Below are 17678 nucleotides of genomic sequence, written 5' to 3' on the forward strand. Positions count from 1 at the left end.
CTTTATGTGTTTAAAGTTTATGATTTTCCAAGTTATTATCCATTATATGCAGTTTTCAAACTTTAATCTGAACATTTGAAATATGTTCATTATGTACTGATACTTGTATAAAGAGTATATAGAAAGAATAATTTTATAAAAAGGGTGGATATATTATGCCTGTGTGAGAACACATTAATTAATATATATATATATATATATATATATATATACACACACACACACACACACACACAGTGCATAAAGGAGTACACCCGAGTTTAATCAATATCTCAATGAACAATTTCCAAAAATGTACAAATGTGACAAAACTGAGTTTTATAGAACATTTGTTTAGCTCATTACATGAAAGTAAGACTCGTTTCACACTGGGGTGGGCTGGCGTTGACAGTAAAACTGTTTTAGTTGCGCTTTACTGTTTTAGCGGTGCTATTCGGCCACTAGCAGGGCACTTTTAACCCCTGCTAGCGGCCGAATAAAGGGTTAAATGCACCTCTGTAGCCCCGCTGTTGAAGCACTTTGCAGGTTCTTTGGCAACAGTGGCCATTCATTTCAATGAGCAGGAGCGTAGTATACACCGCTCCTCCACCGCCCCAAAGATTCAGCTCGCAGGACTTTTTTTTTTTTTTTTAACGTCCTGCCAGTAAAGCGCCCCAGTGTGAAAGCACTCCGGCTTTCACACTGGTACTGCAGGGGAGGCGTTTTTCATGTGCTTTACAGGTGCTATTTTTAGCCCAAAAACACCTGAAAAAACTCCTCAGTGTGAAAGGTGTCTAAGGTAATAATATAGCAATCTTAAATTTAAAAAAAATCTTCATTTTTACTCAAATTAGTAAATATTTGCAAAAATGAATACGCCCCACAACAAAAACTACTACATCTAGTATTTTGTGTGTGTATATATATATATATATATATATATATATATATATATATATATATATATATATATATATATATATATATATATATAGTATGACCTCCATGATTTTTAAGGACAGCACCAATCTTTTAGGAATGGAATGAACAAGCTGGGGACATATTGCAATATCGATCTTTTTCCATTCAAGAACTACCTCTTTTGGTTGCTGGAGAGTGATGCTCTTCAGAATTCCCCATAGGTATCAGATTGGGTTCAGATCAAGAGACATACTTGGCCACTGAATTACTTTCACCCTGTACTTCAGAAATGCAAAAGTGGCTTTAGATATGCGTTTTGGATCATTGTCATGTTGGAAAAGTGCACGACGACCAAGGGGATGGAGTGATGGTAGCATCTTCTCTTTCACTATAGAGCAGTACATCTGTGAATTCATAATATCATTAATGAAATGTAGATCCCTGAAACCAGCAGCACTCAAGCAGCCCCACAAAAAGACACTATCACCACCATGTTTCACTGTAGGCACCATGCATTTTTCACTGTACTCCTCACCTTTGCAACACCATGCAGTTTTGAAGCCATCAGTTCCAAAAACCTTTATCTTGGTCTTATTACTCCAGAGCACAGACTCTCAGTATTATTTTTCAGCATGGCCTTGGTAAATTCTAGGAGGGCTTTTTTGTGCTTTGGCTTTAGGAGAGGCTTCCTTCATTGACGACACGAACACATGCCATTCCATTGCAGTGTATGCTGTATTGTGTCACGGGAAACAATCACCCCAGTTTGGCTTTCTAATGCTTTAGCTAACTGCAGTGAACTTGCATGGCAATTTTCTTTAACCCTCATCAGAAGACGCTCCTGTCGAGGTGATAACTTTCATGGACGGCCTGGACGTCTCTGAGATGGTTGCAGTTCCATCTTTGTTAAATTTCTGTATCACTTTTGCTGCAGTATTTTGACTGATAAGTAAAGCTTTGCTGATCTTCTCGTAGCCTTCACCTTTCTTGTGTAAAAATGTTTTCTTTCTCAGGCCTTTTCTTGGACATTTCTCTTCCATGTGGTGCCATTACTGACAGCATGATTTTTGTTAACACCGTTTTATAATCAACTGTCTGCTGGACCTGTTTAATTAATAATTAGACTTGCCTGTAGTTGAATTCTTGCCAATTAGGATTTTGTTGTTTAAAATTTAGCTTTGCTCTTAAGACTTTAATTGGGGTGTATTCATTTTTACAACATGGTCTTGAAACCATTTGTAAAAAAAAAAAAAAATAGTTTTTTTGTGTGTGCAAATTAACAAATCTTGGTTGCAATCAATGGTCCGCATTTGTGGGAGTATTTTGTAGTAAAAAATGTTGATTCTGAAAGGAAAGTAAAGGTTTTCTGACAAATCTGTTGGGGTGTACTCATCTATGCTGAGCACAGTGTGCGTGTGTGTGTACACACACACACACACACACACACACACAAACCGTATCTCCTCTCATATTTTTGTAAATATTTTATTCTATCTTTTCATGTGACAACACTGAAGGAATTACACTTTGCTACAATGTAAAGTAGTGAGTGTACAGCTTGTATAACAGTGCAAGTCCTAAGTGAAAATTTTCAAATTGGGCTCAAAGTGTCAATATTTTGTGTGGCCACCATTTTTTTCCAGTACTCCCTTAAGCCTCTTGGGTATGGAGTTTGCCAGAGCTTCACAGGTTGCCACTGGAGTCCTCTTCCACTCCTCCATGACAACAACATGGAGCTGGTGGATGTTAGAGACCATGAGCTCCTCCACCTTTCTTTTGAGAATGCCCACAGATGCTCAATAGGGTTTAGGTCTTGAGAGATATGCATGGCCAGTCCATCACCTTTACCCTCGGCTTCTTTAGCAAAGCAGTGGACGTCTTGAAGGTGTGTTTGAGTTCTTATGTTGGAATACTGCCCTACAGCCCAGTCTCCAAAGTGAGGGGATGTTGGCATTCATTGTTCCCTCAATGAACTGTAGCTCCCCAGTGGCAGCAGCATTCATGGAGACCATGACACTCTAACCACCATGCTTGACTGTAGGCAAGACACACTTGTCTTTGTACTCCTCACCTGGTTGCCGCCACACACGCTCGACACCATCTGAACCAAATAAGTTTATCTTAGTCTCATCAGACCACAGGACATGGTTCCAGTAATCCATGTCCTTAGTCTGCTTGTCTTCAGCAAACTGTTTGCTGGCTTTCTTGTGCATCATCTTTAGAAGAGGCTTCCTTCTGGGACGACAGCCATGCAGAGCAATTTGATGCAGTGTATTGTCTAAGCACTGACAAGCTGACCCCCCACCCCTTCAACCTCAATGCTGGCAGCACTCATATGTCTGTTTACCAAAGACAACCTCTGGCTATGACGCTAAGCACATGCACTCAACTTCTTTGGGTCGACCATGGTGAGGCCTGTTCTGAGAGGAACCTGTCCTGTTAAGCCGCTGTATGGTCTTGGCCACCATGCTGCAGCTCAGCTTCAGGGTCCTGGCAATATTCTTAGAGCCCCGGCCATCTTTATGTAGAGCAACAATTCTCTTTTTCAGATCCTCGGCATTCTTTGCCATGAGGTGCCATGTTGAACTTCCAGTGACCAGCATGAGAGAGTGTGATAACACCAAATTTAACACACCTGCTCCCAATTAACCCCTGAGACCTTGTAACACTGAGTGACATGACCCCAGGGAGGGAAAATTGCTATTTGGGCCCAATTTGGACATTTTCACTTAGTGGTGTACTCACTTTTGTTGCCAGCAGTTTAGATATTAATGGCTGCGTGTGAATTATTTTGAGGGTATGGAAAATTGACACTGTTATACAAGCTGTACACTCACTAATTTACATTGTAGCAAAGTATAATTTCTTCAGTGTTGTCACATGAAAAGATACAATAAAATATTTACAGAAATGTGAGGGTTGTACTCATGTTTGTGAGATAATGTATATACACTGGGCAAATACAAAACATATATAGATTATATATTTCTCCTAAGAAATAAAAATGCCAACATTTTTGAAAGCATGTCACTTCTGGATTCACATATAGGAGAGTCCTGGATCGGACATGTGAGATTTTGGTTAAATATTCTATAGGGGAAGAAAAACAAACCACGAACAGTTCCCCCCTTCCATTTCACGCTCTTGGTTATTGAGGCAATCTGGGTTGAAACTCTGTTCATCTATTCAGGTTCATGTATGTCCATTCAGGGCAAAGCACCAAGGTGTGGACCTCCCTATCCTCTGACTTTTCAGTGATCAATCTCAAATACAATAATCAGACATATTCAAATATTCATACCTTTAGGATAGATACATTTTAAGTCCAATGGCAGGTACTCATCGCCATATAAGTGCAGGAATTATTGGCACTCTGTTTCCTGCCTGCCAGACACACATCCCCTACGTCTCAACTTTCTGAAATATTTACGTTCGAAAAGCAGGTACACTTTTGTCTTGTAATTAAGTACAATGGCACCTTCAAAAGTATACAATATAAAAAGGAAAAAAATATGTGGAGGTATTACCCAAAGCAGCCAATCAGAAGTCAGCAGTCTTTTTCATAGGTTAGAAAATAATTATGATTGATCACATTAGCTCTAACCTGGTGCAAGCTGTTAAAACACAGTTTTCTGAGAACTGAAAAACACAACAGCCTGTTCCATGGTATGTAGAAGTCACCAAAGAACGTTCGTGGAAAAAAAAAACAGATACAAAGCTGTGTATTCCTAAATGCTAATATACTGAAGAGTTAGTAACAATTAGTCACCATGGCAAATATCTTACATATTGTTGAATAATGAAAGGTTACTGTGTGACAAAATCAAATTACCGCCATCACAGCAGTGACTTATACTGCCATTTTATTAGACAGTAATGATGAGAGAAGGGGTATTTACCGTCCAGTATGCCAATACACACCAGACATGTCTGCTTAGTTTTTCTAAACAGGGTACCTTGTACATTTGAGCCTTAAAGCGTTAAAAGTACAAAGTGCTGCAAATAATAGATTTATTCCGATTTAAGTATTTTATTCTGAGAAATAAACATAGCAACATACTGCCTATTTTTCAGTGTGATATTATAATGTATGATATAAGAAAACAGTAGATATAGTTCAATGTCAACAGCACACACTTTAGTCTTCATTTCCCTCTTTTCACCATAAAGTAATTAGCTTGAACATCTGCTGTAGACATTGAAACAGATTTGTTTTAATATTATATTTAACAAGCCCTTTAAATCCACACATACTCACGCTAACCCTTTTGTTATAACTCTGTTTTAAAAGCATTCTTTTTCCACAAGCTAAAAATGTCAAACACATAACACAGTGAATTTGGCACTCATTTAGCATTTTACCAAAGCATTAATATTTGACTATTTACATACAAAGAGCTCAAAAAAGCTCATACTGTCATCATCCTTCCCAGCAGGAAGAGAATCTGCTGAGTGCAGGGGGTGAAAAACAGGAGCTACTGCGCCCTGGTCTATATTGAACCATCTGAGTTAACAGACCCCTTCAAGCAATAGAACTCTTGGTATGCATTGGAAACCTGCACCAAGTCACCTTTTTTCTTACTGATCTCTACACAATCTTTATATGTAGTATACATACGACACTGGAGGAACCATCCAGACATAGCAGTGGCTTATTGTGGCTCACAATTAAGATGTGAATCCTGCATTGATTCTGTCAGCAAGATCCTGTCCTCAGACTCCCGACTACAACTATCACCAAGTGAATTTGCTTTGCACTTCTGATTTGTTCCTGCCAATAAAAGTCCCATAAGCTCTGTACAGCACCATCTGAATATACTGTATCACATCTGAAATAACATTTAAAAACATTTTGTTCTAGAAATACATACTTTGGAAACAGCAAATCCCATTAACAAATACAGTTACGGTGTTAGATCTTAAATTTATCTTGAAAGCCCACACAACAGTGTGCAGACAGAATTAGATTCTAAAACTACCCAAAATGCCAAAGCCATTTTTGTTGTGCATGTGTCATTGGGGAGATATCCCCTCACTTCCTGTCCCAGGGGACACAACAGGAACTGACAGGCAATCTCTTCAAGTGAGGGTTAATCCCCTCTTAGACAGTTGTCACCACTGATCGAATTCCCTCACCTCCCATTTACAGTGACAGCCTAAAGCATTGTGTTTGGATATAGGATTGCCAGGTAGAAAGATTATTGAAGACATTATTCATCAAACTGTGGATATTGTAATTAAAACTCCAAAAAAAAATAATCCTTTAAAGTATTTGGTCTTGGAAACTTCTATCTGGCACTCCTACATCTCCAAGACATGAAGGTGTTACACTTCTGAGATGAGTGAAGCCAAAACTAAATTTATAAACTACAGAGATAGAACAAATTAAAACTGTCATAAAAGCCCCAATCCTAATGTAATCCAATGCTGTCAAAACCAACACAACAGGCCTCTTTCATGCGACCGTTCCCATCAAGTCTGCCAGTCAGTTTTTTAGGGGGACCTGATTGAATGGTCCATTCACCCCTATGGACCGGCAGACTTAAATGGACTTGTGTTAGATGACACGCACCTACCTCCAATCTGATCTGGTCTGCTAAAAACAAATGGAAGGGGATTCAATCTCCTCCGTGTAGGTCAGTGGTTCTCAACTCCTGTCCTCAGGACCCACTAACAGGCCAGATTTTAAGTATTACCTTGGAGAGACGCAGACTACAATACTGCAATCACTGAGTAGCAAAATATATCACCTGTGATGTATTTCAGTTATCTAAACCTGGCCTGTTACTGGGTCCTGAGAACAGAAGTTGAGAACCAGGGCGGCACAGTGGTGTAGTGGTTAGCACTCTCATCTAGCAGTAAAAAGTCCAAAATTGGCCCTAGTATATGAATGGGGACCTTAGATTGTGGGCTCCTTGAGGGTAGGGACCAATGTGAGTGTGCAATGTACAGGGATAGGGGTATACACTCACTCAGGTTGAACTGGATGGACTGGTGTCTTTATTTAACCTTACTAACTATTAAACCATGAACCACTGGTGTAGGCAGACCAGTGGTATTTGGGTGTAAAATGGACAGAGGAGTCTGTTCACACTCAGTCATCCATAGAAGAGAGCAGTCACTGACCTGTCATCTGCCCGCTCTGCTCTGATCTTCAGGGGATCAGCAGATTCCCTGCTGATCAAAACAGGAGGGGCCCGTATGAAAGAAGTTTTAAAGTTTTTCATTTCCCATCATCTCCAGTGTTGAGACCCATTTACACCACAGTGCTGTTGGCTTTGAGGCACACTGTGTTAAACTGCATTAAATGGCTCAATCAAAATAAATGGGCTGACATGCACCTTATGAAAATAAGACACACTGCATTTTCTCACACCACAATGCACAGGACACTATGCACTGTACTGCACGCCTTGGGTTTGCCATTGGCATTTTATGGCAAAACAGTGCAGTGCATTATTGCAACACAATGGTGTGAATAAGTACTTAATGGCAATGATCACCAGGACAAATAGAAAGGAGAACCCCCCCCCCCCCCCCCCAGCAGTGACACAGACAGAAATAAGAACCTGATAAAATCTCCTAATCTAAAAGAAGTGGAGCAAAAACAACTTATGTGGTCATTGCCCAAATTTTGGCTACGGTGGGTAACCTCTCTATATTACTGTTCTAAGTTTTATAAATATTGCTCTATTTTGTTCTCTCCAAAATCATACATCTTTGTCATCCAACAAAATATACAAATGCCAGGAATACCAGAGTCTTGGTTCAGCCTTGACCATTACTAGCAATAGCAGAACAAAAAGTTATATGAAAACTTCTAAATGTATTACTGCTGGCTGGGAAAGCTTAGACATTTTCTACTAACAGACTTTAGAAACGCTGCACATGGTTTATTACATCTTTCATGGATAGATTTAAATACAGCACAGTTTATATTATTTCAGACTTAACACAGAAGAAAAACAATGACAATGGCAAACCAATCCAAAGGGAAAAAAGAACGCATAGATTTCTAAAATAAATCTAGTTGTATTCTCTCTCTTTTCAACAGTAAGTAATGATTTAAAATTACCTCAAGGAAGGATTTTTCTAATGACTAGATGGTTTGGTTAAGCACCTGTGACAACTTTCTGCCTGAAAGGTCAGATTCATAAGCACTTGGGTTATGTTAAAGTACTTTTTTATTTTACACACTTGGTTGATGCATGCCGTTTAGATGGAAAAGGAATCTCATTATGTAAGCCTCAGTGAAAGACATATTTAGATAATGGAGTGATTAGCAGATGACAAAAATGGTGACATCACTTAACAGCTCATAAGGAAAAAAAATACAAGCTGCAGATTAACCATTTCCAGACATTTTTTACATTGGAAGAATACTAAATGCTATGTAGCATCAGGAGGGGCTTACTACAGGGATCACTGACTGATACTACGGGGGGGGGGGGGGGTCCTCGGAACAATGTCACGTATAACATATCATTCCAGACTCTGGAGATTGTGCTCTATATAGGTTAGCTAGAATTGGTACAATGTGTCAGACTCAGGACAATATTCTCCATTTCTGAAAAATGCGATCAGTATATGACGTCAGACTCAGGATACTGTCCTCTATGCCTGTAAATCAGAACTGGTATTTTATGTTATTAGACTCAGGTTACTGTCCTCTAGCCCTGTAAACCTGAATAAGTATTATATGACGTCAGGCTGAGGACACTGTCCTCTATCACTGTAAACCAGAAAGCGTATTATACGACGTAAGACTCGGGACTATGCCTTCTATATCTGAACATTAAAATTGCTACATTTTACTGTGAATTTTACTACATATAAGACTACATTTAGTAGCAATTTGTGTTCTCACAATATGTACAGGGACAATATACCTGTAGTAGAGAATCCATTCTATAATCATCTATTCTTTTACTTTAAATAGATCTAATAATTAAAACTTTTTCCATAACACACACAGCATATAACTAGTGCAGAACTATCAGGCAGATGGATATACTGAAGAACAGCTCAGCATTTATTCTTCTAGGAATAAATTCCCAGCCTACACCACATATTCTTGATTGGCTGTGAATAGTCACATGAAATCAAGTGTAATAGCTTTGATGATAGCATTTTATAATTTACAAGCAAGCATTTTAAACTGAATATTCTTTTTGAGCAAAATATATCAATCGCTAAGTTTATAACCCCAGCTAAAGTTGGCTGGACATATGTCAACTACTTCTTAACAGATCTAGTACTTCATTTGCATGCAATTCCATGTCAGGAACACTTAAGTAGGCCACAAGACACTAGAGTGGCGACATGACAATATACAGATCTAATGTCAAATTAGAGCCTCCTAAACATATACAATCTACTCATACATTCACATTTTGGAACAGGGAAGGGTCACAATGAATGTTTTTTTTTTCTAACAAGACTGTGATCACATCAAACAAAAACAGCACTAAACAGCAGTACCCACAAAGGTGATTTGAAATACCTTTTCACGCTAATGCAAACAAACTAAAATGTAATAGTAACTATAAATCACAATGTTACATTTGTGATTTAATATCTCACAGACAAGAAATGTTCAGGTTCGCAGCAGGATACAGAAGCCTATACAAATTGCAATACCTACTGGCAGTGAAGCACTAAATTGACATCTCCTCCACGGTGCTCACACAGGGTAGAAATAACTTGCTCATAGAAAATGCCATTTATATCAGCCCATTCAGCAACATTTGCAAAACTAATGCATAACTTATATACATGTGCTAAAGCCTACATAGCAGCTATAAGGAAATATTAAGTTGCAAAGGTTTTTATTGGAACACACAATTCAGCCACAATCAATGACAGGTTTCAAGATTATAAATAACGCAGAAAATTTACAATTATGGTTTTGTACTACTTTGGCCTATTTATACCTGGAACATTAGAGGAATGAGTCTAAAATCTTAAGAATTAAAGTGGTGCTGAACCCAAACCTATATTCCCTAATAATTACAATGTCCTTTTATCCAACTGAACCCTCCCCCTTTTATTAAACTGTGTTTTTTAACCATCTCTAGACTTGTGTCTTTTGGCCTTTGGATGGGTATGGCATCAATCAGAATTCACTGACAGTTGACTTTCTTCTGCAGTTGACCTCCTTCTGATGTGCATTTGACCAGCTTTAAGCATGTTTTTCGATCACACGGACTTGTATGGGATTGCAAAACCCACCTGATGCAAACAGAAGCCTGTCAAAAAAGGCCTCAGGACTTTGGGCAGGGTCCTGCAGGGGTCATATGGAAGCTCATTAACATTCCAAGCTGGCAAGGAAAAAAGTTTGGGTGCAAATTACTACACATATTGGGACACAATAGGTAACAAAAATAGTTCTTCCACAATGCAAAATATTGGCGTGAGAAGGCTCTGATGAAAGCAAATATATTCTATATTTGCTCCTTACTAGTTCCCGCACAGTGAAACTTAACACTGCTTGGGTTACATATGAACCGCTGTTCTTCCTATAGTTCTCCTGAATATTAAAAGTACGTATACATTTCTACTTTGTGTCAAGACACACCAGAGGCATGTGAGCATAGCTTAGCGGAGAGTGGCACAGATTATCCCGATTGTTGGCTGCAGGGGACTTCCAGAATAGAGCTGTACAGTAGGGTTCACATGATTGAAGTCCTGTAAGACGCATCTTCCATGTGTCTGTATAGTGAAAGGTCTGGGTTGGATGCCAATTTATACGCAACACATTATTTTCCTGACCCAAATTATTTCCGAGGATCATTAACTAATCAAGGACACTAGGCTGCCTTTAAAACATGCCCATCATGTAAGAGGCATCTGTGGTGCTTACAGCTATTAGCAAAGTCTCCATTGGTATTTACACTAGCATTCATCAGAGAAATAACGGTCTTAATGGTGACATATAAACACACTATAGTCTAAAACCATTAAAGTAGAACTCATTTTTTTAGCCTCCCTATTCTGTGTCAAAAAGTTATTATATAAGTTTTATTTACTCTTTCCCTGTACATGGTCCAGCGCTATACTCCTCTGCTCAGTGCCAGCAGTCCTCTTCAGACAGAAGAGCAGTGATGTCATAATGCCCATTTCCAGAGAGCCCGCCAGGACTGAGCAATGCTCACATGAAATTACATGACCGCCTACCGGTCCAGGAAGAATGCTGCAACCCACAGCATTCTTCCCATACAGAAGAGGAAGATTCTGTGATGTCACCAGAGTGACTACAACACTGGAGGGAAAATGATGTAAAGGGATTTTCTTAAATTCTAGTGGGAAAGAATGTGGGGGGGGGGGGGGTTAATGGGTAGGTGGTTCAAATGCCTGAAGTTCTGATTTAAGCACAGGAGAGTTTGGACACAGGAGTAATTGTAGTCATAAAGTAATCATAGCTAGCAGTGTGTAGTAACATTATGCATGGATGATATTATATCTTCATCAATATGTATTAGGCAAAATGAAGTGCACTTCCTGAAAGCTCTATTCCTTTTTGACTGAGGCACCTTGTTTCAAAAATTCTGTAAAAAAAAAAAAAAAAAACAACAGGCTGCACTCATCTGTGTTAGTCCAGGGAATCAATGGGCTTCTGTAGGGTCTTTGTGCTGTGGATGCAATTTAAACCCATCAGCCATCATATCTTACACAACACAGAATTACTGTCCTTTCATTTCATTATTCTTAACAACTTCCAGCTTCTTCCAGCTGGTCTATGACAAAAAAAATATAAAAAATCTGTTCGCATTCTAATTTTAAGCATTTATGAGTTATGCACACACCACTCTCAAGGATGTGGTCAGGCCTAAATTTATTTTTAATCGCCTGTTCTAAGAAATTATACTTTCATTAAGAAATTGTTGAATGATTAACATGTAATAAATACGCAGCGGATTGTTTGCATTATGACACCACAACTGTCTGAAATACATTTTACAGCAGTAGAGCATTTGGAACCCGAGACCAAAGCTTACTTTTGGCAATCTGAATAAAACAGAACTCTCGCCAAACTTCAGTGTATATACACATATATACAGTACTATGCAAATGTTTTAGGCAAGTGTTAAGAAATGTCGTAAAGCAAGAATGCTTCTAAAAATATATATTTTAATTGTTTATTTTTGTAAATTTACAAAATGGAAAGTGAGCAAACAGAAGAAAAATTTAAACCAAATAGTTGATGTGACTACCCTTTTCTTCCCTTGGCTTTAAACCAACATCAATTCTTATACTTGCACAAAGTCAGGGATTTTGTAGGATTAAAGTTAGGTGTATAATTAACTAATTATACCAAACAGATGCTAATGATCATCAATTTGATATATAGGTTGAAACACAGTCATTAAAGAGGAAGTAAACCTTCCTGTATTCATTGTACCTATAGAACAAGGATTACCTATAGGTCCTGTAAATATCTCCTAAACGTGCAGCTACTGCGCTGATGTCATCCACGCAGTGCTCTGAAGGAACGGCCGTCTGTGCCATTCGTTCAGAAGCCTGTGCCATGACTGGTCTGCTCCCGCACATATACGCAGAAGTGACATCATGCGGCTCCGATCAGTCACACAGCCAGAATCCACGGCCCTGGACGGAAGACAGGCAAAGATGGATGCAGCCTCAAGTGGAGACGATGAGGGCTTTGCTTGCGGATAAGTTTAACATAATGTACTAGTATGCAATGCACTCTAGCACATTATGCCTTTACTTTACAGGTAAGAAAAATAAAAATAAATTTAAAAACCCCAGCGTTTACTTCCTCTTTAACTGAAACAGCTATGTGGAAGGCTTAAAACCGAGTGAGGAACAGATCTTCTACTAAAGTGAGGTTGTGGAAGACTGTTTCGTGTCCCATGTCATGCACCATGGCAAGACAGAGCCCAGCAACAACACACAAGGTAGTTATACTGCCTCAACAAGATCTCTTCCAGGCAAAGATTTCAAATCATACTGGTGTTTCAAGATGTGCTGTTCATGCTCTTTTGTAGAAGCGCAAAATAACAGGCAACTCTGAGAACCCCGAGAACCAAAGATGCAGTGGTCGGCCAAGGAAATTTAAGGCAGTAAATGAAAGACATGTCATGCTTACTTCATTTTGACATTGGAACATGTCCAGCAGTGCCATCAGCACAGAACTAGCCAAAACCAGTGGGACCCAGATATACCCATCTACTGTCAGGATAAGTGTGACTAGAAGTGCTCTTCATGGAAGAATTACAGCCAATGTATATACATGAGCACAGAAAAAGCCAATCTGTAGAGGCAGAATTCCGGGTGAATTTTGTGTTCCCACAAACACTAGCTAGGCACACAATTAACCCTTTGATCACACTCGATTTTTAACCCCTTCTCAGCCAGTGTCATTAGTACAGTGACCATGCATATTTTTAGCACTGATCACTTTATTAATGTCACTGGTTCCCACAAAGTGTCAAGCGCAGTCCTGCTACAAGTCGCTGATCTCTGCCATTACTAGTATAAATAATAAATAAAAATTCCAGTATATATCCCCTATAGTTTGTAGATGGTATAACGTTTGCATAAACCAATCAATATACTCTTATTGGGATTTATTTTAATTTTTTTATACCAAAGACATGTATTGGCCTAATACATGGAATACATATTGGTCTAAATTTATGTAGAATTTTATAATATATATATATTGTATATATTTTATAGCTGAAAGAAATGTTTGATTTTCCCCACAATTGTCGGCCTATTTTTGTTTATAGCACAAAAGGAAGAAAGAGCTGCCGTGGTGATCAAATACCACCAAAAGAAAGTTCTATTTGTGGGGGAAAAAGGACACAATTTATTTGGGTACAGCACTGCATGACTGCACAATTATCATTTAAAGTAATGCAGTGCCACAAAAAGTCAAGGTCAAGTGGTTAATGGACCCCAAAAAAAAAATAACTGCATGTAAAGGACTATTTAAAAAAAAAACTATTTTTTATAAAACTAGAAATACTTTATTTGTAGTTTTCAGAACTTCCTGGATAAGTTTTCATATGATGGACCCCATACCTATATACAGAGTTCTTCAACATGTTCAAAGGAGCCTTACATTTGCAATACATTTAAAAATCTGGAAGCTGTGCCTAAACAATGAAACCAGATCTCTAGATTTTTTTCTCTCCTTCATTACATCCTGAAATATTACCCTTTCAGGTCTGCATGTAATTACATGTAATAGTCATTGTGCATTAAAATGCACATAAAAAAAACCTCATAAGAACATCTGCCAAATGTCTTGAAGTTAGTAGGAAAAAAAATTAAACACTGACAATATTCTACTACTCCATTTTGACAAAACACAATTACATAAGCCTTTTGTTCTGCTAATATTGTAACATTTTTGTACATTTTCTTATGTGCTGTACTAAGAACATCTGAAATGTGTGCAGTGGTAAATTCTACACCAAGACCCCATCCACACTATACAACTTGTGTTGTCTGATTTCCTTAAGATTTACCAAAACCATGTAGTGCAAGGGCCTACCTGATTGCATACAAATTCAAAATCATATGATATGGTTTTGGTAAATCTAAAGGAAAAAAATCTACAGGAAATTGTATAGTATGTGTCCAGCTTTAGGGAGATGTCAGCACCAAGTAAACTTAGCTTTTTGCATCAAATCAATCTCATATTATATTAAAAAATAAAAAACAAAACAAAAACTGATGAATGAATGTTTTAAAGACAAAGAATGCTCAAAGTGACTGAAATGCAGAACGGATTTACATTTTTTGGGGAAATAAAATTCAAGTAATTTTAGATGCACCAGCAGCAGACCTGGGGAAATGTACGCACGGGATGATGGGAGGAGACTCTTTAGCACATGTAAGATACAGATTTGTGCAGTACAGTGGTAGCTCTACTGGTGCATTAAGAACAGCATTCCGGTTTCAATATTTGCATGAATAATTAAACATTATAGTCAGTGTTAAAAAGTACAGTAGCTAGAAAAGGGGAAAAACTGATACGTGTGGGTCAACTTCCAAACCGGATCAAGTTCTGTTGAAATGACAGCCCAGCTTTTTGTGAATATTTTGATGAAAAAGCATGCCCCCTCTGTGCCGGTCCAGGACACAAAATAAAATTGTTATTCTTCTATACCTCTTTACTGCAATACTCACTAAAACCCTTACCCGAACTATCCCTGGGGCCTCTTTTCCTTTGTTTTTACGATAAGAAGAGGGCTTTAGGTGTGTCAAAAAGTGATGTCCCATTTAAAAATCCATTTGAAATAAGTAGAAACTAACCGAATACATCACTTTAATCAAAAGGAAATCCATTGCAGCTTCTGTCTGTACCCATCCTGGCCCAGGTTCGCCCTTGATATGCACACAGCTGTACAAGCGTCTTTAAAGTAAATGCCTTTCGTTTGAATTCTTACCTCTCATAATGCCTACGTGTGCATGTAGCAGCACTAGTACTTCCTGGATTGCCACCTAGTTCATCATATATATGTTTCCATTGCCTCCGTGCAGTAATCTGTAAAATACAAACAAGAGCTTTTATATTAATGATTTGTCATATTATTCACATTGTGATATGGCAATTATATTCTGTGCATGTTATATCACAGAAGTTTATTGTGTAAAAAAGTGAAAATGACCATGGTGTACAGTGCCCCACAGCAACCAGACATTGCCATTTATTAGTCCAGCCTACATATGTTTACAGCTGAGCTTCAGGCTGATAAACACCATTTACTGCAGTTATGCTTCTGCTAACAAATCATTCAATTTATTTTTAAATATAGTAGTACAAGATCCTGAATCTGTATTTAGATTGGCTTCCTGTAACTCCTTGCACAGCAACACTTAAGAGTGGGAAGCTCAGAATTAGAGGAGGAGGAGGAGGAGGAGGAGGAGGAGGAGGAGGAGGAGGAGGAGGAGGAGAAGGAGAAGGAGAAGGAGAAGGAGAAGGAGAAGGAGAAGGAGAAGGAGAAGGAGAAGGAGAAGGAGGAGAAGAAGAAGAGTCCCTCTCTCTGCTGCTGAGCCCTGACCATCGCTGTCAGTGTACATCCCTCCATCATCCGTAACCCTACTCTCTCCCTAACCCCCTCCTACCTTGCCCGTCAGCTTCCTGTCTTTCTCCACCCACCACCGCTATTAGTAGAATTAAAACTTTGACATGGTCACTGCCAGCCCCTCTATTAGAGCCTGGCATAGCACACCATTATTCTTTTATAAAAACGAGGCTTGTAAATATCTGTTTAGAGCAGTGATGGCAAACCTTGGCACTCCTGATGTTTTGAAACTACATTTCCCATGATGATCCACTACACTGCAGAGTGCATGAGCATCATGGGAAATGTAGTTCCAAAACATCTGGGGTGCCAAGGTTCGCCATCACTGGTTTAGAGCAATCTTCAGGCCGGTTACATGACTCTCGGGCCGGTTTCCAAGGCTACTGCAGGAGGGGCTGAGCAGCAATGTGACCTCCCCAGATATCAGAAGGAGATCTCGGCCCCTCCTACGGAGCTGTACAGTGGATGAGAGTCATGTGACCGGCCTGAAGACAGCTCTAAACAGGTATTTACAAGCCTAATTTTTATAGAAAAGTTATAAAGTGGCTGGCATAGACTTATATGGGTTAACAACCACTTTAAACAGCAAATGTATGTTTACAAGAGGGCATTGATAAACCCCCATCAAGGTGCATCTGCTGCTTTACTGTTCAAATTTGAAGCATAAGCCACAGATAGCGCACTAGACCAAATTGTAAAAGTCTTCAAATTACTTTAATGCTCTAAAGCAGCCATTACTGTTATGGTGCCAAGCTACCAAAAAGCTTATAAATAAATATAAATATAGACATTATACATTTCCATGTAAGTAATCCAAAAACAGGAAATGGTCATGAATAATACTTACATATATGGGCAATCTATATGTATCAACAAAACAAAATAATCCTTACATGAATTTAAAATGAATGGTAATGCAATTATGTCATTTCTGAGCAGATTATAGGGATCACAAGTTCAAACATGGGTTTCTATAGCACATATCTCAAAGTACATCTTAAGCCTCATGAACACTGGACGTTTTTACAGCTGCCATTTTAGCTTCAGACATTTTCTTTTTCTGCAACCAGTAAATGCCCCAGCTTGTTATCCTATGTGTTCATGCACACACAGGGGTTTATTTACGAAAGGCAAATCCACTATGCGCTACAAGTGCAAGCTACAAGTGCAAAGTGCACTTGAAATTGCACTTGGAAGTGCAGTCGCTGTAAATCTGAGGGGTAGATCTGAAATGAAGGGAAGCTCTGCTAAATTTTATCATCCAATCATGTGCAAGCTAAAATTGTTGTTTTGTAAATAACCCCCCATAGTCTGTTATCAGTTTTTTGGCAGGGGCATTTTCTGGCTGTAAAAAACCCCCAGAACTAGTGGGCTTTAAGAGGAGTTTTTCAGCTGTAAAAACGCTCTATGATAAGAGCTAAAAAACACAGAACAGTGCTAAATAATTGCCAGAAAGTTATCCACCATCTCAATGACTTCCTGTGCATCGAAACACCCAGTGTGCCCCCAGTAGACATTGACAGTTTAGGAGGGGTATTTGGTCATTTAATGTGCCCATAGCAGACAATAAAGTGGAATGCCGAGCAGAATCCATCACCTTCTTGGGTGTCACGCTCGACGCACGGTCCATGCAGGCCAGCCTGCCTCCCGACAAGTTCACCCGCATCAGGCCTGTCGTTCACACCTTTACCCTTACTCGAGGGTGTACCAGGAGAC

General features: G+C 38.9%; 1 protein-coding gene across 3 annotated transcripts in view; it reads right to left on the reverse strand.

The window, feature by feature from the left end:
- ARID5B (AT-rich interaction domain 5B) overlaps window positions 1–17678 on the reverse strand; it is a 378453-nt gene that overhangs the window by 45247 nt on the left and 315528 nt on the right. For all 3 annotated transcript variants that reach the window (XM_077455424.1, XM_077455425.1, XM_077455426.1), the window contains one exon: window positions 15324–15421. In XM_077455424.1, coding sequence (XP_077311550.1) covers window positions 15324–15421 — 98 coding nt within the window. The remainder of the gene's footprint in view (window positions 1–15323; window positions 15422–17678) is intronic.

This window comes from Lithobates pipiens, unplaced genomic scaffold (assembly GCF_037356315.1).
Source record: "Lithobates pipiens isolate NorthernLeopardFrog02 unplaced genomic scaffold, aLitPip1_a1.2 Scaffold_25, whole genome shotgun sequence".
Classification (NCBI taxonomy): Eukaryota; Metazoa; Chordata; class Amphibia; order Anura; family Ranidae; genus Lithobates; species Lithobates pipiens.